Source organism: Molossus molossus, unplaced genomic scaffold (genome assembly GCF_014108415.1).
Source record: "Molossus molossus isolate mMolMol1 unplaced genomic scaffold, mMolMol1.p scaffold_m16_p_1, whole genome shotgun sequence".
NCBI lineage: Eukaryota > Metazoa > Chordata > Mammalia > Chiroptera > Molossidae > Molossus > Molossus molossus.
Window position 1 is genome coordinate 68046097 of NW_023425344.1, and position 22286 is coordinate 68068382.

A 22286-nucleotide genomic window follows, 5' to 3' on the forward strand; every position below is an offset into this window, starting at 1 on the left:
GCTGCTTTCTCTACCATTCATAGCTATAACTAAGTAATCAAACTGAAAGGTGGTAACTACTAAAACTCTAGGAATAAAAACTTGTGAGGAAATAAATACTATACTCTCCCAAATACCTCTAGCTATTTCGAGACTGCAGAAATCACAGGCATTTCAAGGGAGTAATCAATGACTTATGATAAAAATCAGGAAAAATTTTCATGTACAGCCACCCAGAGAAAAAAATAAAATATCTGTGAAGATATATAATTGAGTTCCTGGGGCCATTTCAACATTCAATTGAGTCTGATATACTGCCTGGCATAAACACTCAATAAATGCTTGCTGAATGAATGACTAATTACTCTTTCTCTCTCATTCTGTTATCTTGATGTCTTCCCATTTTTGTTTATTTCTTGATCTTAAATACAACCCTATTTGATTCTCTTCTTCAGATTTACACTTTGAGAGCTAAGAACAACATGAAATTTTGTATAGTTACCCGAGGATATTTTTTCCACTGATTTTTAGAGGTTGTGGAAGGGAGAGAGGAAGGGAGTGGGAGAGGGAGAGAGTGGGAGAAGGGGAGAGGGAGAAGGGAGCCAGGGGGAGGAAGGGAGCCAGGGGGAGGAAGGGAGCCAGGGGGAGGGAGGGAGGGAGGAAGAGGGAGAGAGTGGGAGAAGGGGAGAGGGAGAAGGGAGCCAGGGGGAGGAAGGGAGCCAGGGGGAGGAAGGGAGCCAGGGGGAGGGAGGGAGGGAGGGAGAGGGAGAGGGAGAGAAGGGGGGGGGGGAGAGAGAGAGAGAGAGAGAGAGGGAGAGAGAGAGAGAGAGAGAGATTACCTCCTGCATGTGCCCTGATTGAGGCCAGGGATTGAACCTGCAACCCAGATACATGCCCTTGACTAGGAACTGAACCCAATACCCTTTGGTGAGTGGGCCCACACTCTAACCACTGAGCCACACAACATGACACTTTTTACTTGAATCTGTTCTATGTTTCATGTTAAAACTATTTAATTGGATGAATACCCTGACTTCAGCAAATATAAATCAGAACCAAAGTATAAGCAGAAGAAAGATCGATTAAAACTATAATAAATTTTTGAAAGTTAACTTTCTCTATTCACATTGTCTATTATTATTTTTGCCTTAGCCAGTATCTCAGTAGAAGCCTGGGAAACAATTCACTCTAAAAGTGACTCATCATTTCCCTAAGAGCTAGTGAAGTTGAGCAGCTTTTCATATATCTGTTGGCCATTTGTATGTCTTCCTGGAAGAAGTGTCTGTTTAGGTGCTCTGTCCATTTTTAGTTAGATTGTTTGTTGTTTGGAGTTGAGTATGAGTTAGTTACATATTTTGGATATTAATACCTTGTCGGAGTTGTTGTTTGCAAATATCTTCTCCAATTCGGTTAGTTGCCTTTCCCCTTTTGTTGGCAGTTTCTTTTGTTGTGCAGAAGTTTTTTAGTTTAATATAGTCCCATTAATTTATTTTTGTCTTTACTTCTCTTGCCTTTGGGGTCAAAATCATAATATCTTCTCTACAACTGAGGTCCATAAATTTAGTATCTTTGTTTTCTTTTATGTAATTTATTGTTTCAGGTCTTAATATTTAGGTCTTTGATCCATTTGGAGTTAATTTTTATATATGGGGATAAACAGTAGCCTAGATTCGTTCTTTTGACTATGGCTTTCCAATTTTCCCAGCACTATTTATTGAGGAGGCTTTCTTTTCTCCATTGTATGGTTTTGGCTCCTTTATCAAAAATTATTTGCCCACTCTGGCTGGTGTGGCTCAGTGGTTGAGCATCAACCCGTGCACCAAGAGGTCACCAGTTCCATTCCCGGTCAGGGCACATGCCCAGGTTGTGGGCTCGATCCCCAGTGGGGGGTATGCAGGAGGTGGCTGGTGTTCTCTCTCATCAATGTTTCTATCTCTCTCTCCCTCTTTCTTCCTATCTACAATCAATAAAGAAAAAAAAAATTATTTGCCCATATACATGTTGGTTTATTTCTGGGCTCTCAATTTTATTCCATTGGTCCAAGTGTCTGTTTTTCTGCCCATGCCATACTGTGTTGATTATGGTCACTTGTAGTATAATTTGAAGTCAGGAAGTTTGATAACTCCAACTTCATCCATTCTTTTTTCTCAGGCTTGCTTTGGTTTGTTTGTTTTGTTTTGTTTTGTTGAGGTCTTTTGTGGTTCCATACAAATCCAACGATGTTTTGGTTCTATTTCTTTAAAAAATGTCATTGGAATTTTGATGGGGATTGCATTAAATCTGTATATTGCTTTGGGTAATATGGACATTTTAACTACGTTGATTCTTCCAAGATTCTCTACTTACTAGCTATTAGGGGACTACAAATCAAAACTATATTGAGATACCACTTCACACCTGTCAGAATGGCTATTATAAACAAGACAAGTAATAAGTTTTGGATAGGTTGTGGAGAAAAAGGAAACCTCATTCATTGCTGGTGGGAATGTGAACTGGTATAGCCCATTTGAATAATAGTATAGAGGCTCCTCAAAATATTAAGAATAGCCCTGGCCAGTTTGGCTCAGCGGTTAGAGCGTCGGCCTGCGGTCCGGAGAGACCCGGGTTCGGTTCCCGCTAAGGGCATGTACTTCGGTTGCAGTTTGTCCCCGGCCCTGGTTGGTCGTGCGGGTGGCAGCCACTCGATGTGTCCCTTCACATCGATGTTTCTCTCTCTCTCTCCCTTCCTCTCTCTCCCTCCCACTCTATCTGTACAAAAAATGGAAAAATATCCTCGGGTGAGGATAAAAAAAAAAAAAAAAAAAAAAAAAAAAATATTAAGAATAGAGTTACCATATGACCCAGCAACTCCCTTTCTGGGTACCTACCCCCCGAATTTGAAAATATCCACAAAGATATATGCATCCTTACGTTTATCGGCACTATTCACAATGACCAAAACATGGAAACAACTGAAGTGTCCTTCACTAGATGACTGGAAGAAGAAGATGTAGTACATATGTACAACGGAATACTACTTAGCCATAAGAAAAGGTGAAATACTGCCAGTTGTGACAACATAGTTGGATCTTGAGAATATCACACTAAGTGAAATAAGTCAGACATAAAATGTTTAGAACCACATGATTTCACTCATGTGGGATATAAAACTGAAAGCAACAAATGAAAAAAATGACAAAAAAAAAACAACCACTCATAGACACAAACAACAGTATGGTAATTATCAGAGGGAAGAGTGGGGTACAAAAGTAGTAAAGAGCAAAAGGGGTCAAATATATGGTGATAGAAGAAGATTTGACATTGGATGGTGGGCACAATGCAATATACAGATTATATATTATAGAAGTGTACACTTGAAACACATACAATTTTATTAACCGATGTCACTTCAATGAATTTAATTAAAGAACAACAACAGAGCATTTCTAGATGCTAAAAAAAAGTGAGTCATCAGATGAAAAAGTAATGGAGAAACCAGTGTGATTTCTTAATTATATATATTATAAGAATAGTGCTGTTCTGTTAGGAGCAATTACAAGAAAAGAAAAATATTAAACAATGGAGAATGTGACTTAAGTAAACAATAAGTTCATCTGCTTGAAGCTAATAATTTATACCTATAATCATTGTGTAAGTTTTACAATGATAATATAGTTGCAAAATAGACCCAACAGATTACCAAAACAAACAAACAAAAACTCAATCATATAAATTCTGAATTTATTATCTGGCAATGGTAACAGAAAATAATGAAGGTGATTAGTAATGATAATGGGTCAGGCATTTACACTGGTCTATATCAATTATGCTTCTATGATAGAAGTTGGCAAACTTTTTCTGTAAAAGGCAGATAGTAAATATCTTATCCTTTATGGGTTTCATGGTATCTGTTGCAACTGCTCAACACTGTGGTTGTAGCGCAAAAGCAGCCTTACACAATACATAAAGAAATGGCATGGCTGTGTTCGAAAAAAAAACAGGTTGTGGGCTGGATTTGGCCTGAGGACAATTATATGCTAACCAATGTTTCACATTATTCATTTCTTTCAGCTTTTTCTTTTGTGTCTATATTTATGATCACCAAAGGGTCAACTTTGTGCCTAAATTTAGTATTCAATTATTTAATTTGACCCAATTTTTACATAATTAACCTTTAGATTATATTTATAAATAATCCAGAATACAAAAATAAAAAAACAAAAAAAGCCCACATTTTCAATCCTACTGGAAATTCAGGAAACAATATTTTAACATTCCAATCAGAGAGAGTTTAATTCACATCTATCATGTTGGTAAACATTTAAGGCTAATTATGTCCCATGTTCAAAAGTTTGTAGAGCAACTGAAATGCCCATATACCACTGGTGGGACTATCAATTAGTAGAACCATGTTAGAGAGCAATATGGTATCATCTACTCTTACTGAAAATGTGTAGACACCTTAGCATACTCCTAGCTACCAATCCTGATAAGATATATTAACATAAAATGTTTTTGTCGCATTTTATAATTAAAATGTTGAAAATAACCTGAATCTAACAAAGGGATAAATAAAATGTGTCATAGTCAACAAAATACCACAAAACAGTTTTAAAAAATATACAGTTGATTTTCATTTGTGGTAGTTATGTTGTGCAAAGTTGCCATGAACAGAGAGTTAGTGAAGACCGAATCACTGCTCCTGCAGGAAATATAGGGTTAGGTTTCTATTGCCTCTGAAGATATTTTTGTCAACTGATCAATTTGTAACCCGTTTTATTTGTGATTTTGTTTAAAAACATTTAATACATTTGTTGATTTATTAACATTGAACTCATAACAAATAGCACTATGTCTAAGTCTGAACGACACTTATGAATATACTTATCCCTTGTAAGGCATGTGATAGCTTTCTTATGCTTAGAAAAACTATGTCAGAGCTTGGAGATTTTGTCTAGCCAATATAAGAAATATTAAGAAAATCAAGCAACTTTAAAAAATATTCATAATATCAAGGATATAATAAATTATTAGACATATGAAAAAATAGAAAAAGGTTTCTCATATACCAGAGAAAAGAAAATGGAAGTTAATCTCAGATTATCCAGATTTAGGATTCAGCAGATAGATATTTTTTTTAGTAGCTATTATAACTACGATTGATGAGTAAAAGGAAGTATGCTCATAATAAATACAAAATATCAGCTGGGAAACAGAATCTATAAAATAAAACTACATAAAAATTCTCTAAATTAAACAAAACAAAACATAGTATCTTAGAGAAAAATTTGTAAGGTAGGCTTTTAACAGATTTGAGATGACAGAAGGGTCATTAAACTTTGAGACAAAATATTAGATATTAATCAATCAGAAGAAAAGAAAAAATTTTTAAAAATTTAACAGCTCCTGTGAGTCAACATTAAAAGATTTGCCCTGGCCGGTGTGGCTCAGTGGGTTGGAGCATCATCCCATATACTGAAAGGTTACAGATTTGACAGTCAGGGCATGTACCTTGGTCATGGGTTTGATCCCCAGGTTGGGGTGTACGTAGGAGGTATCTGATCGATGTTTCTCACATCTCTCTCCCCCCCTCCACTTCCCCTCTCTCTAAAATCAATAAACATATCCTCAGGTGAGGATTAAAAAAATAAAAAAAAAAAAGATTTAACATATAGCTATCAGGAACAAGAAAGATTGAGACAGAAAAAAATACTTTAAAAGAATAACAGTTTAATACTTCATAAATCTGTTGAAAGACATAATTTGCAGTTAAAAATTTTCAGTAAATAAACCTCAAGTAGAATGAAAGTGAAGCAAACCCAGTTAAGCACATTGAGCATCAATACATTGAGAACCGACAATAAAGTCAAATATTGAAAGTACCGAGGAGACATTTTACACATAAGGGAACAATGACACAAAGATTCCAAACTTATCGGAAAAGAAAAAAAAAACAAGCAAGCAAGCAAACACCCAAAGACCAGAAGACAATGAAAGGCCCGTTTTAAGGGGCTTGAAAACAAAGCAAACAATTGTAAACACAGAATTCTTTACTTGCCAAAAATATGCTTCAAGATAAGAAGCTAAATGACATTATTTTGAATTAACAAAAGTAAGTTCTCATCACCAGCAGACCTGCGACTATGAAACAGGCTAAAGGAGATTCTGTTGTACAGAAATCCCCGAAATGGACACCTCCTGGAAGGTGTCAAGTGCGCCAGAAACAACAACTATCTATACTGTAAATATAAAAACTTGTGTTTCTCTTGATTTATTTGAAATACATATGACCCTTCAAAGCAAGAATTTTAACATCATGTTGTGGAGTTATTAAGATAAAATACATATTACAATGACAGCATAAAGAAGAAAAGGAGAATAAATGAATCTATGATTGCATGGTTCTTAGTTGTTTTTTTTTTTAATCCTCACCCAAGGATATTTTTCTATTTATCTTCAGATAAAGTGGGAGGGAGGAACGGGAACAAACCGCAACTGAGGTACATGCCCTTGACAGGAATAGAATCCGCGACTCACTGGTCTGCAGGCTGACGCTCTAACTGCTGAGCCAAACCAGCCAGGGCACATGGTTCTTACATTTTATGTCAAGTAGAAAAACATGAACTGAGTAGATTGTGAAATGTTAAGGATATATATTGTAACAACTAAAACAACAATGTAAAGAGCTATTAGCTAAAAAGCCAAAAGACAAAATAAAAATTTTAAAAAGCTCAATAATCTAAAAGAAGGCGTAAAAGAAACAACAGATAAACAAAATCAGAAAAAACATACAGAAAACACGTAATAAAATGTTAGACCTGAAATCTAACCATATCAGTAACTATATCACTGAAAGGTAGAGGTCAAGAATGTATGCACTTTAAATAAAAATACATAGAGAGCTTGAAAGTAATCATGGAAAAAGTGGAAAAAGATGTATTCATGTACAAGTAAGCATAAGAAGGAAGAAGTGGCTTTATTAATAAAAGATGTAATAGATTTCGAGATAAAGTATTACCAAAGATAAAGGTGACTATATTTTTATGGGGTGGGGAAACTTTTTTCTGCCAAGGGCCATTTGGATATTTACAACATCATTCACGGGCTATACAAAATTATCAACTTAAAAATTAGCCTGCTATACTTGGTCAGGCTAATTTGGTGAGGCGTGTGATGTTAGCTGGTATTGATTTTGTGGGCCTTATACAGTCTGCAGACTGGACGTTCCCAATCCCCAGGAACATATAACAATCATAAATGTTTATGTACCTTAAAACACAATTTAAAGATAAAGTAAGAATTGATAGAGTTAATGGAAGAAATAGAATCCCCTAGTCAAAGATTTTAACACCCCTCTCTCAGCATTTGGTAAAATGAGACAGAACTATCTGTAATTACATACACAATCATGACAATAATCTCTTTTAAAACAATCAACCATTTTGATATTTGTAGAACATCATAATAAATTCTAAGATACTTTTTTCAAGTGTACATGCTACATTCATAGCTGAATAAACTGTGGTATATTTCTACAGAATGTGGATATGGATAGAGTATATTGAACAGAAAAAAGAAAGTTGTAGAAAGTGATACACTATATACTTTTTATATAAAATTTAAAAACCTGCAAAACTGTAATTTATATATTGTTTATAAACATAGATATGTATGCAGTTAGCCTATAATAACATAGAAAATGATAAACATTAATTTCAAAATAGAGTTATTTGGAGGGAAGAGAGACAGTACATTAGAGAGATAGTGTATTAGTCATAAAACTATTCATATCCATTAATTCTACAATAGGTAATAAATACCCAAGAAAAATACTCTTCAATATTTAAAAGTTATTCTTTATTAACATTTATATAGTAGTGCTTTTTATACTCATAATCAATTAGAAACATTCCCAAATATTCAAACTGTCTAAATAGATGACAATACATGAAATATGACCATTATTACATAAGATAGTATAGACTAAGTAGCCCATATAATATCTGACACTTGATCATTGTTAGTGATCATCACTATTACTTCTACTACTATTACTTTAATTAAAAGTAAGCATGCAGCCTGGCCGGTGTGGCTCAGTGGTTGAGCATCGACCCATGCACCAAGAGGTTGCTGGTTCGATTCCCGGTCAGGGCACATGCCCAGGTTGTGGGCCTGATCCCCAGTGGGGGGCATGCAGGAGGCAGCCAATTGATTTTCTCTCTCATCGATGTTTCTGTCTCTCTTTCCTTCTCTATTCCCTCTCTCTAAAATCAATAAAGAAAAAAAATCTTTTAAAAAAAAAAAGCATGCAAACTAGGTTGATGCATGAAAACATATAGTGAAAATGTTTATGGAAAAAGTAAAATACTAACTATAATGAACACATTAAAACAACTAAGATGTATGTATGTTCATTAACAATGATATTTAAATGACTTAGAAATTTGATGAAATTTAATGCTAAGTAATTCTTTCTGCTAATTTACATATTAAAATTAAGCTATATTGCCACTAAATTTTCTCAAAACCCTACATTATTTCAAGTTTCTAGTTTACTTTGCCAACAGGCACAGGCATAACCAATCTTACTACTGGAAAAAATATCCTTCATAAATGATGACTCATGGCCTCGGAAACCATTAAACTTTGGAAAGAAAAGTAATTTAACTGTTGCTTCTACTACATACCTGCTTACTTGACAAATGTATTATCTTTATCACATATTTTATAGTTAATATGACTGTTTACTACGAAAACATCTATAAAAGCGTTAGGAGAATTCAATGACTAACCAAAACTATTATGTGTATGTCATATTACTTTTTATCAGTACATTTTTAGCCACCGATAAAAGTCAGAAAGTAAATAAGATTATAGTTTACTTTATACCTTCATCACAGCACCGAATTAATCTGATATTCATTTTCTTACAATGACCTTGAATTCTTTTGGTGAGGTCAGGTACATTGCAAGTGCTGACCTTGGATTTTTTTGGTGAGGTCAAGAGCATAGCAAGTGCAGTGGGAAGTTTAGAGCATATGCCAAGGGAAGAGGGAAGAAAGATAGTTCTCTCCCCTCAGGTCCCTGGGTTCTCTGCAGGATGATGAATATGGGCTGTACAGCTTAATCAGAGACACAGCACCTGTGTTTGGTAGAAAAAGATTTTCTGTCTCCTCTCCTGTAGTCATGACCGGACCAGGTTCAAGGAACTGTGTTTATGTCCTAAACCTCTTTAAACATCTACTTGATGTTCTCTTCGGTATCATCTATTCCAAGTATTTTCTGCATATGCAGTCTACACAGTGTTAGGCATGAAACAGTTGCGTGACTATGTCCCTGAGCTAGCAGGGCTGGTGATTACTGCTCATCCAGGAAGTGGCATGGCACTGAGTAATGGAGTTATCGCTTTTTATTCAGCTGGGCTCAAATCAAGAAGAGGCTTTCCTACCTAAGGAAGAAAAATATAATCCTTCCCATTGCTCAAGAGCAGAGACAACAGCTGGCAGAGGGAACACACATGGGGACAAATGACTTAGATTAGAGTGACATTGCCAGAGCCATGGATGTATGCCATCTCCGGATTACCATTTTACATTTCTAGCCATGTAGGAATCAGAAATACTTAGCTGGCCAAGGCAAATACAGCTACAACTAGAGATGTCTGAGAAAGACAGCCATGGAGGCCACATGGAGTTACATTAATACCAAGGATACACATCATTTCCATAGCTCCCCAAGTCCCTCTAGAAAGGACACACCAACCATATTTTAAAGGTGGTCTCAGCTTTAGCTTTCAAAGGTTAACTGGAGAAAAAAAGATCTTAAGAGAAAATCCTGGTGAAAGAGTTATGCCTTATGATCTCTTGTAGTTCACATGCTCTGTGTTTGCTTCATTTCTGGGACTTGAAATTACAAAAGTTTAATCACCTCTGAACTAAGTAGAACCTCGTTTGCTCATGTAAACTTACACTTGCCCATGTAAGGCCACAAAGAAGCTCAAGTTACAAACCAAGGCTCAACCAATGAAGTAACTTCTCTATTGGATTAGTTTGGTCATGAACCATACAGCAAGACTGACAGAGGATAATAATTGCACACTAAGCACTGATTTTGTATATGCCTGAAATATTCCAAATGGCATTAATGTCATAAGGGTAATAAATCCCTTCAAACAATTTTTATGATAGGTTTCAAGAGTGTCTTTTATTTAAAAAGTGATTCATCCAGGATTTCTTCACCGAAAAGTAGTTATAACAATATAAATGGAGCTAAGAAGCAAATGTTACCTAACAATTTTCCTCAAATCCCACATTTTTTCAATGCATTTATATGAGTACATTTTTGACACTGAATTTTAATAATTACACAGCAGAAATTTCTACTATACATGTGAATTAAAAATATGTAAGTTTTCACATACAAATATTCCATTGAAAAAGATACAAAAAACAGTTTGAAACTGAAAGAAAAGCATGATAGTTTAAACAGTTTTCCAGGAAAACTCAAAGTGGAATAGTTTCATAAAGATGTTTGTATTTATTTTTAAAATAAACTGTAGACTCTTACCATAATGAAGACACTAAATAATAACTCAGTACTTCGCTTGATTTGCTTTTACAATTATAGCCACAATTATTCTTATAGTAACTGGTGATTAAAATCAGGGACAAGAATTCTTTTAAATTTTGCTTATAGTGAGCTCAAGAACGATTGGAGAACATTTATCTTAGAACTAGAAAAAAAATAAAGTAGCTCTATAAATGTCCCAGTGGCTGGTTAGGAATATTACATATACCGAGTAAATAGGAGAAGTTCTACTCCAAAGAGATTAAAGATTAGGAAAGGGCTTTAAAATAGATGCGATCACTTCTCTGACTGGACAAATGATCAGATTCTCATAATATATTACGTATTAAAAAAGATTTTCTTTTCATTTGAAAAACAGTTATGTGCATTTTGGATTTTTCTTAATAAGGAAAAAATTTTTACACCTTAGAGCCATTATTCTGTCATATGTATGATAGTTATGTTTTCTTAAAATGGACTGAAATACTTCCTCTGATCGTATTTTTATTACTTGGAAAATACATGATTTGAATTTTTTTTTAAAGTTTATGTTTATTCTTGACACTATTACAGATGTCCCCCTCTCCCTACTTTGCCCGCCTTTACCTCTCCTCTGACCCCCTTCCCTCTGGCTATCACCACACTGTTGTCTGTGTCTGTGTGTTATGTGTATATGGTTTTTGGCTAATCCTTTCACCTTTCATCCGGTCCCCTTAGCCCCTCTGACAGCTGTCAGTAATTATAGTAAATTATTTAATAAATTATACATTTTAAGTAAAAATTATATTTTATAATTACAAAAAAATCAATGAAATGATTTCTATTTTGAAAAAGATAAATTATAGTTGGACATTTCATTTTACTATTGAAGTAACCTAGGACTGGTTTACTTCACTCGACTATTTCCTCTGCTGGAGGCTGGAAACAATACTGACTGGGCAGGCGTAACACCACTGCTAAGAATATCACTTTGTGAAATAATAGGAGCGTCCAGAGAATTTTTGGGTGACTATAACCTTGGATTAAAGGAACTAAATAAAAAGTGTTTTTATACCACCAGGTCCAAAAAAGGAAGAAAAAAAAACACGCTGAGGGAGTATAAGCCATAGACCACAGAAGCACGAGAACGTGCAGCGTCTGCTACATGTCTCACATGGAAGCCTAATGATGGGACGTGGCTTACCTTGGCTTTTGGAGATGGTTTTTGCATATCTCTTTCTATGTCTTTTGTTAGAAGGATGGGTAAGGAGTTCTTACAACTGGCTTCCTATAAAAGAAACATAAAAGAAACATTAGAGACTGAAGAACATTACCCTAGCCAGAAATTACAATGTAGTAAAAAGTAACTTTTTCAGGGAAATAAGAAGGCATTCTGGATTCAGTTGTTGACACCAGAAGCTAAGGAGATTGTAGTGACGAGTCAAAAATGTTTCCTTTCCTATTTGTCACGTTCCACAGTGAAGTAAGGTAACACCGTGAGGAGCACACAGGACATACATGTCCAGAGATGCGCATTAACAACTCATCCATACTATCATGTCGCTTACACCGACACCTTACCTCTTTTTTGGAACACTGGATAGTTAATTCTCCAAGATATATCAATCACCAAACTTAGAGTTGCCAACTTTTTCTACAGTATTTCTCAAATTGGTTCTGTTTCTGTAAATATTTTATCTTAAGCACATTCCTTTAGATAGTTCAGCAAACTGCTATTGAATAATGATAGTTTCATTTATTTATTTATTTTTTTTAATCCTCACCAGAGGAAACTTTTCCATTTTTTGTCCAGGTAGAGTGGGAGGGAGAGAGAGGAACAGAGAGAGAGAGAGAGAAACATCGATGTGAAAGGGACACATCGAGTGGCTGCCACCTGCACGACCGATCAGGGCCGGGGACAAACTGCAACCGAGGTACGTGCCCTTCCGGGAACCGAACCCGGGTCTCTCTGGACCGCAGGCCGACGCTCTAACCGCTGAGCCAAACCGGCCAGGGCGAATAATGATAGTTTCATACCAATATCCTAATTAAGAAAAAATGTCTGAGTATTTGTTTCCAAGATTATGACACTTCTTTCTAAGTCCTTGGTTCACACCAAAATAGTATTTACAAAAATAATAGCAGAAATTACAAGGAAGCCACTTACATGGAGTTGGATAGATTTACTACTCATTTCTACATGACAATAAAACAACAATAATGTTGTTGTCTTAAAAAATAATATAAGTTCTTTGGTTTCTCTCATCCCTCCCCGCACCCCTTCACCTCTGGAGTTTGTCAGTCTGAACCGTACTCCTTTCTATGTCTCTGGGTCTATTTTGTTCATCAGCTTTTTGTTGTTGTTGTTCACTATATTCCAAAAATAAGTGAGAACTTATATGCAATGGGCATAGACAACAATGCTTGGCTGGGGGCAGGGGTGGGATAGGGAGGAGGGTATCTGGGGGGGAAAAGGAGAAACATCTGTAACAAAAATAAATAAAAATAATAATAATATAGGACCCTATTGAATAGCTATTACCTTGGATACATTTTCCATGGATGATTCAATCTCCAAGTTGAGAGAACAAAAATACATAAGAGGAAGATTACATACAACAATAAAATGAAAGAGAAAATAACTCAGATTTCTTTCACTTGCTTCATAACCTTCATCTCTGCCTCCCATATCTTCCCCCATCACACCTACAATTCAGCCATCTAAATTATGGGTTTTTGTCCTCAGTTTATTTTAGAGTTAATATTACTAAAATTTGCTGGAATTATATTCATTTATTTCTAAAGGGAACAGCATATTAAGATAAAATGTTCCTGAAGAAAATAAAAATATTACTCATTACTAACAAATATTTACTGACTCATAGGATATACAAGGCACTGTTCTGAAGACTCTGAATTCATAGTGTCATTTCCCCCAATAGTCCTTTGAGTTGTGTACTATTATCACCATTGCCCTTTGAAGTATAACACAATGAAAGCTTACAGAAATCAAGCAACTTGCCAAATATCACCAAAATGGTTCTATATAACTTTAAGGTCTGAGCTCTTATCTTTATATATGACTCCTCATCCAATACACTTGACATGCGAAGTCAATAGGTTGTAGAGCTATAGCATTTTAAAGCCAAAACAACTGTTAAAGATCAAAATTTGGTCCATCCTCCCCCACCGCTTCCCAAGTTTACACATGAGGGACTTGGATCCTGAGATGATGTGCCCAAGTTCATGCAGACAGTGGTGGAGCTGAGACCCATGCTTGGACCACAGAGCTGTACACAGCACCTGTTCTCGGCTCTGTGCCAGGGAACAATGTTCCCAGACTCAGAGGGGATTCAAGAGCCTCTTCCGCTGGAGGATAGCTGTGGTGCTGCCAACACTCTCAGCTGCCTGTGGCCTCACGTACAGCCCGATGGAACGACCCGAGGGTACACTTCTGAGATCTCCAAATAAGTGTGCATTCCAGTCCTACCCTTTCCCACCAGTCACAACACCTGTTGGTGGAAAGCCACTTACTGGAAATAGTGAATGAACCCATTCCCACTTCTGACTCACTGTGAGAGGGATAAACTATATCCAGCATGACATTTAGAAGATCAAAGTGATTAACTGCATGATCCATTGCGTAATTTGACTACACTTGAATATAATTACACTTAATCCTCTACCCCCTTTTTAAACTATTGGTATATAAAAGTTAGAATGTAATGAGAAGGAAAAAAGGCTGACTCTTAAGGAAAATGAATAAGAACAGCTGACCTTTGTTTATGACTCTCTGAGTGTTTACAAACACCTAATTCTTTTTTCCTTAGGCACAAACTAAAAGTGACAGCATTTCTTTAATACTCCAATTTGCCCTCCTTGTCCCTGTGAATTAATAAGTATACGGCAGATGGTCAGCTGTTCCCTGTAACACTCTGAAAGAATTTTCTGTAAACTTTTATCTGAAAATGCCACCTACATGAATCTATTTATGTTTTATGACTTTAAAGTCAGACAACAGAGACAAAGTAAAGCTTAGTAGTCAGAGGACTAAACAAAGAGTCAGAAGAGATCTGGCTTCTCATCCAAGTTCTCTAACTGACCAGCTGTGGGGAATCTGGCAAGCATTTTAACCTCTTGGGCCTCTCCCCTCAGTTCTAAGATCTATAAAACAAAGGGATGGGATTGAGCAAATGAGCTCCAAAAATCCTGTCTAGTCCTTGAGTTTCAAGATTGTATGATACTTCCGGGAAGAAGCACATGTACTGACAAAAAAGTGACCTGCCACCTGTTCCGAGATGCATTCCCGAAGCCGCACCAGATGCTGCTGGGACGCCAGCCCGCAGCCACGCAACGGGCAGTGCCCTGGGCGGCCAGAGCCGCAGGCAGGGGCACATCTCCTGCAGAGCCACTGCTCCTCGGACTTCTGGAGAAACGTAATTCAACCGGCAGCTTAATAAGTAACTGGTCATAACAACGTATTCTTTTAAACCAGATATTATTATGGAGTTAAGTGAGAAATATTTTTAAGATAAAACTTTTATAAGGTTGTGGCTTTAAAGAGCCACTTATACTTGATGGCCCCAGTCTGTATGGGGTTTGTTTCTGGGGTGACAAAAATGTTCTGGAATTAGGTAATAATAATGGTTGCACAACTTTGTGAACATACTAAGAACCAATAAACTGTACACCTTAAACAAGTGAATTATATGATGTGTGAATTACACCCTAATTTTTAAAAAGCCATTCAAAGCAAGTCCTCATACTCCCAAGGCAAAGAAAAGAGACTTTGGGTTTACATTCAAACTCTTCCCTTAGAAGAACTTCTTTGAAAAGATTTGAAGGAGCAGTGTTTTGTGTTTGTAAGTATTACACTATTTATGGACAAGAAAATGGACTTAAATACTAACTGAGCCCTATTGTGTGTGGTGTTCAATGCTGGTCATTGGAGAATGGAATGGTAGACAAATTAGACATGAATATATTATATAGGGTATATTCACATTTAAACATGTGGTCTGCTTAAATGAGACTTTGAACTGACTGCTCACTCTAATTACTTTTGTGCAACAACCAATAGCTTAAACCAGCTGTGTCACTTCAGCATCATGAAAACCCAATTTAAAAATATTATAGGGAAGGAAAAATACTTTGTTCATCATTACTGATTAACCATTAATGACATCAAGAATAGAAAAGCACTCACTGTTCCCTCAGCTTAGGGCACTACTTCCACAGCCCTTCACAGGTGTGTCCCCCCACTTCATCCAGGTTTCTGTTCAGTTTCACTAGAGAGGATTCCCGCTTGGGACAACTTATCTATATCACCACTGTCCTCTTCTCCCATCTGATGCTCTCCGCCTCCCTACCTTTTATATATGTTTTCATAGCCCTCTGCACAATCTAGCTTTAATACTTAATGGTCATAATACTGTATTGTTCATCTCACCCCTCTCTGAGAGGACCTGGTCAGTCTTGCTCATGAATATATCCTCAGGGCCCAGAACAATGGCACAGAGCAAGAGTTCAATTGTTGTATGGATGAGTAAACCAAATGAATGAATGACATCCTTTCCTAACCTTTCCCAATCCCCTCTGCATTCCTCCTGTTTTTATTTCCCTCCTTAATCAGCTTAACATTTCATGATCCTTCATTTCTTTGCTAATGTCCTTAATTTCCTTCCTCCACCATCGCATTCATCTAAAAAAAGTATACCTTGACTCCAGCTATATATGCCTTCTCTGTGCTGGGAATGGAGCAACTGAAAGTGGCTAAAAAATATTATAGAATTGGCTAAATGATTCATGTTATATTTATCATAAATCTTGAATGCACCCTCTATAATGCACAGTAAACCTGCTATAGTTCTTTAGTAACTTTCCACTCTTCAAAATGATATTTCATATTTTCTCTCTTTTCAAACCCCTTTTCCTTCCATTCTCATTTCATGTCACTGGAAAAACAGGAGCATTCGAGCAGAGTCAACTCATTGTTCCACCATCAAATTTACAAACCTTGTTGTAACCACTTGATCCTTTCTGCCTTCCCCCTAGTTACAGTGAAAGAAAAGACTCTGATGCTATCAGGCAGCCACTCCCTCCCTGTTCATCCTGGATCTATCTCCTATTACCTGCTCAAGAACTTCACCCTTCAATTATCCCCTCCCACTTCCTCTCCTCTACCTCATTCCCATTAACCATAAGCATGCTCTGTAATTATTTCTTTTTTTGTTTGTTCTTAAACAGTACTTCCTTAATTTCACTTCTCCTACTAGCTATGGTCCCACTTTTTGCTTTCCTGTAGAGCAAACTCCTTCAAAACAGCTGTCTCCACTCACTATCTGCACGTCTTCATCTTCAATGCCCCCAAATCTGTTTTGGTCACTACCCACAGAAAGTGCTGAAAACAGTCACAGCTTAGTAACTACCTAATTTGGCTTCTCAGCAACATCTGGCCCAGGTGACTCCTTATTCTTGAACTACTCTTTCTTATATTAGCTGCCACAACACCGCTGGTAGGGACACTCCACATAGTGTCCTTGGTCGCTACTTATCCTTCATACAATAAAGTTACATATCTATCGGTTACTGGTAAATTTTCAGCATTCTCTACTAAAAAGAAGTTCTACGAGGGCAAACAATTTGTCTCCTTTGTTTACTACTATAATTACAACGCCATAGAAAAGTGCCTGGTAGTAGGAGCTCAGTAAATGTGTTGAATAAATGAATGCAACAAAGTTGGAGTGACTCATGGGTTGATACAGAGAAGTCTTTTCCCAAATTATACAATGACCTCATTGCACTTTCATGGCTTTTAAAAACAATCAGTATGCTAATGACTCCCAAATTTGTATCACTATTTTTGACATTTCTTCTAAGCTTCTTATATCTAACTGACTACTTGTCAACTCCACTTGGCTGTCTAATAAGCACCTACATTTAGTATGTCCAAACCCGAGCTTTCGATTCACCAGTGAAAATTCTGTCAGTCCTTGAGTTTCATCCTCAGAATAGCAGAGGGCACTCAGTTGCTCAAGTCAATGTCTTAGGTGTCTACTTGAGTCCTCCCATCATCAAACCCACCAGCAAATCTAGTCAGCACTCTCCAGAAAAAACTGGGATTCATTCATTCATTCATTCATTCATTCATTCATTCATTCATTATTACTGGCCACCCAAGTAATAACCAACATTGTTCACCTAAATTACTTCCCTCATCCTGACTTCTACAAGCTTTGCATAAGGCAAATAATGACATCACTCCTCTATCAATTAATGGAATGAAATCCAAATTCTTTAGCATAACTTACACAGCCCTGCACGATCCAGCTCCTGCCTACTTCTCTAACCTCATGTGACACCAAAAATACTCTCGATTGCATTTTTCCATTTCCCTTATTGTATTCTTTTGCTTCAGAATGTGTGTGGTTGTTATAATTCCTATCTCTGTTAAATTTCCCATTTTGTCCATGTATTGTTTTCCCGATTCTGTTGAATTGTCTGTGTTATATTGTAGCTGGCTGAGCTTTGTTAAAAAATTATTTTGAGTTATTTGTCAGGCAATTCATAGATCTCCATTTCTTTGAGAGTCAATCACTAAAAATGTATTGTGTTTTTTTGGTGATGCCACTTGCTTTGCATTAGTGTTTGCACTCAGTTGTAAGGATCAGCAAAGACTACAGGGGTCTTCAGTGGTGAAGGCTGTGGGTGTCCACAGTGGCAGTGAGGGCTGCTAGGGGCCTTTTGCTCTCCTTTACCACAACAGGGGGAAGTCACAGCCAAGGGGATCCCTTTTGGTACCAAGCTGTGCTGGCCTGTGGAATGGGGTGATACAAGTACAATGCTTCCTACACTTATCAATGGGGCCTTCCTTGGCTTTTGTGCTCTATTGGGTTGCTGGAGCTTTTTAAATGTACTCTGGCGCTTTCCCAGAGCTATTTTTATTCATTAATAGCTACCAATTTGTGTGTGTGTGTGTATGGGGGGGGCGTCAGGCGGGACAAGGGTCAGGCCTCCTCGCCTGCCATCTTGCTGATGTGTTCAGCTTTGCTTTATAGTCTGTGAACTACCCCATTTACTTCCCCAAAATTCCTTTACTTTTTCTTTTCTTTCTGGTACTTTGTTTTCAACCAAAGTACTTTAAGTTACACAAATATTTATTCTAGTGTCACTTACAGGGTGGTCACTCAGTAGAAAGCTATAGAATTAAATCTTACAATAATGATGATATTGATAATAAAATAATACTGGATACCACTTATATAGCACTTACTATATGTGTGGCATTTTTCTAAGTGATTATTATACATTTATCCATTTGATCCTCCTAATAACCCTATAAAATATGTACTTTTACTATATACATTTCTCATATATAAAAACTGAGGTACAGAAAGTCCAAGTAGCTTGTCTAAGGTCACACACCCAGTAAGTGGCTGGGCTGCAATCTGAAACCAGGCAGTCTATCCTCAGAGGCCTGCTCTTAACTCTGCAAAATAACGCCTTTCTAGAAGAGTCCGTCTTAGTTAATTAGATCATGAAATGTTGCAGGTTAGGTGATCCAAAAAGTAAACTAAAACAGGAAATCATTAAAAAAAATATACATATAAATGACACCTAGTCAAAATTGTTTTTACAGTAAAATCCTCAAATATTCATTTATTTTCTAGTCTTGATGTGGACCTTTGTTTGGAAATGGTCATTAAGTTTGGAATTTTTTATACAAAAAAATTTCTTCTTTGTATAAACCACAATCATAATATGTCAATTATGTGGAGTGAAAACATGAAGACGTCAACCTTTACTGAGTCTTTCCAATACATGCAACATGGCTTTGGTAACAGAGACGATGCTTCTGTACACTACACCATATCCTACCGTCTTCTGTGTCCTCTCTCCAGGCACCAGGAAGACCACATTTCCAGCCTCCCTCACAGTTGGGCGCCATATGATTGAATCTACTCACTGGAATGTGAGCAGAAGTGTCATAAGCCACTTGCAGATATAGTTATCAAAATAGTCCACATTTATTCCCACTCCCCTTTTTTTCCTGCTGAGACAAACTTGGAGGATGGTTGGGGCAAAATGGAATAGGACTGTTCAATCCATTAGACTGTGAGGTAAGTGAGAAATAAAGTTTGATTGTATTAAGCCATTAAGATTTCGGAGACTGTTGCAGAAGCTTCTTTTAATTAGTTTAAAAACTTTTCCTAGAAATAGCTATAATTTTGTATTTATGTTGCATTTAATTAGATTATATAGGCACCATTAAAAATGATATAAATAGTTTTGGAAACAAACACAATTGACTTGGTTAGCATACAGTAAAACTGATAACGAATGAGTATGTAATAGAATAGCCTATTGACCACAAGCATTCACAGTTGCCATGGATAGCAGTCAGTATGCTTTAAATGCAAATGCAGAGACTTGATTGATTGGCATATTAGTTAGGTGGAATTATGTTAAGAAAACTTAAAAAAATTGTTTTTTCCTTTATTGATTTTAGAGAGAGAGGAAGGGAGAGGGAGAGAGAGAAACATCGATGAGAGAACATTGATTGGCAGCCTCCTGCATGCTCCCCACTGGGGATTTGGCCTTCAACCTGGGCATGTGCCCTGACCAGGAATTGAACTGGCAACCTCTTGGTGCATGGGTCAATGTTCAACCACTAGCCACACTGGCTGGGCTGTTAAGCAAACTTTTATTGTATACTCTAGACATCTGAACCATTACTAATATCCAGAATAGTTGCTATGACTTTCCTGAAATAAGTTTGAATTATCTTTTATTTAGACATACCTGGTGTAATTCAATGAACATTTCTGAGTAAATATAAGGAACTAGAATAAATGCTTTGGAATGTGCAAGAACGTATGTTACTCCACAACTTTTAGAGAAAAGCCATTGTTTACGTAAATACGAGATATTGTTCTTATCCTTGAAGCACTTACAATGCAACGCAAGAGGGGAAAAAGAAACACACCCAAGGCAGAACGTGAAGCATGTTCTAAAAGGAGAAAGAAAGCACCCCATTACAACAGAGGAGGCAGAGATCAACTGTACCTGGAGGATGAGAGAGGGCTTCATAGAGGGAGTAGAATTTGAGATGTCTTAGTTGGACCCTTACCCACTCAACCAGAAGTCGACCCTAAAACAAGGATGGAGGGCGAGTCATTTATTTGGGTGATCATCAGGGGAACAGGGTAGTAACAGCGGGAGAAGGTGGACAGTCAGGGGTGTCATTATTAAGTTACTAGAACTATTACAGGGGTTCTGAAGCTTCCACTTGGGGTAAAGTTCTGGAAGACACTTTAAAGTACACACTCCAGCATTATTTCAACCAAGGAATAAAAGCTGAGAATTTATATCCTGTATTCCTCAGTTATCGGTTAAGAGCTACCCCGGGAGGGATATTCCTTTCTAAGCACATCCTGGTCCACAGAAGTGTAACTTTAATTCTTAGGAGGCCAAGAAAATAGCAGAAACTCAGTTCTAAAGCAACTACCAGTGATCTTTGAAAATCCACACATATTTGGTTATTTACTCAGTGCCTCTATTTGCCAAATACATGCGCTAATGATTTAAAGCAGGCAAGTTCTGAGGTGTCAGTCTCGAAGTACTGCCACCTCACTGTGAATATTTTAAAGGTTACATAGCATAATGATGTTTTCATAACAAAAGCCACTGAGTCCTTCTGTTAAGTATTCCTTATAATAGGAAAGAAGGAATTTAACGCCTGGCAGATATATCTAATCTATTCCAACGATTCCTGAGCAGACATGACTTTCTGGTGTTTATCTGTATATGTTCTATAAAACAAAACATCTGGGGAGATGAAATTAACAGTAATCTGAATTGTAAATATGTGGTTATAATCTAAAAACTGGAGCCATAAAAGTACCCCAAGCTAATCAATAAGCTTTATTTATTTCTTTATTTTTACTGAATTTATTGGGGTGACGTTGGTTAATAAAATTATGCAAGTTTCAGGTATATAGTTTTACAATACATCATCTGTATATTGTATTGTGTGTTCACCACCCTAAGGCAATAACCTTTAATACTACTTTTACTACTTACTGGTAATCTAATCAGTTTCTACTACTAGAAAGTGCCCATGTGGATCATGCAAGCAAATAACATTTTATCATGCTATTTTATCTTTTTCTTAAATATCATTTGCTATTTTTTAACCTTCAAACTCAGAACTAATCTAAAAGGCATACCTCACTATCCAAAGAAAGGTCTGATATGAAGAAGTGAGGAAATAAATGTTAATTTTAGTGCTACCTCTGAGTTTCTAGGTTTTCAAAATTATAACAAAAGTAGATTTCAGTGGGCACAAGCCAGTCATTCTCACCATGCAAATTAACTAACACAAAGAGACAACACAGCAAAACCACCAAGAATCAAACGACACAAAAACCCAAACATTTTTTATTCCTATTATGACCCCACTGCTACCCAGTTTGGAATATTCTTGAGGGGCTATAGAAGGGCCTGGGGGTAGTGAGAGCCTATAGGACCAGAGTCAGAAGAACACAACTCAAGTACTTCCCTGACACTAAATTGCAAAATTAGGTACTGGATCACTGTGTGAACTGTTCATGGCACTGACGTTCCAATTTAAAGCTAAGACTTCGATTATTTCTATACCTGGTCTAATGAGTACTTTGAGTTCAAATCCCAGCTCTGTCATTTACTGCTGTTAACTTTGAAGAGTATACTCCTTATATTTCCTGGACTGCAAAGTGAAATTAAGATCGCCTACTTCACAGGGA

The 22286-nt window shown here is 36.8% G+C and overlaps 1 protein-coding gene across 1 annotated transcript in view; it reads right to left on the bottom strand.

Annotated features, from left to right (window-relative positions):
• The window catches only part of FAM13A (family with sequence similarity 13 member A), a 300626-nt gene that overhangs the window by 163496 nt on the left and 114844 nt on the right, over positions 1 to 22286 (bottom strand). Inside the window, exon 6 of the mRNA XM_036255845.1 lies at positions 11708 to 11791. Coding sequence (XP_036111738.1) covers positions 11708 to 11791 — 84 coding nt within the window. The remainder of the gene's footprint in view (positions 1 to 11707; positions 11792 to 22286) is intronic.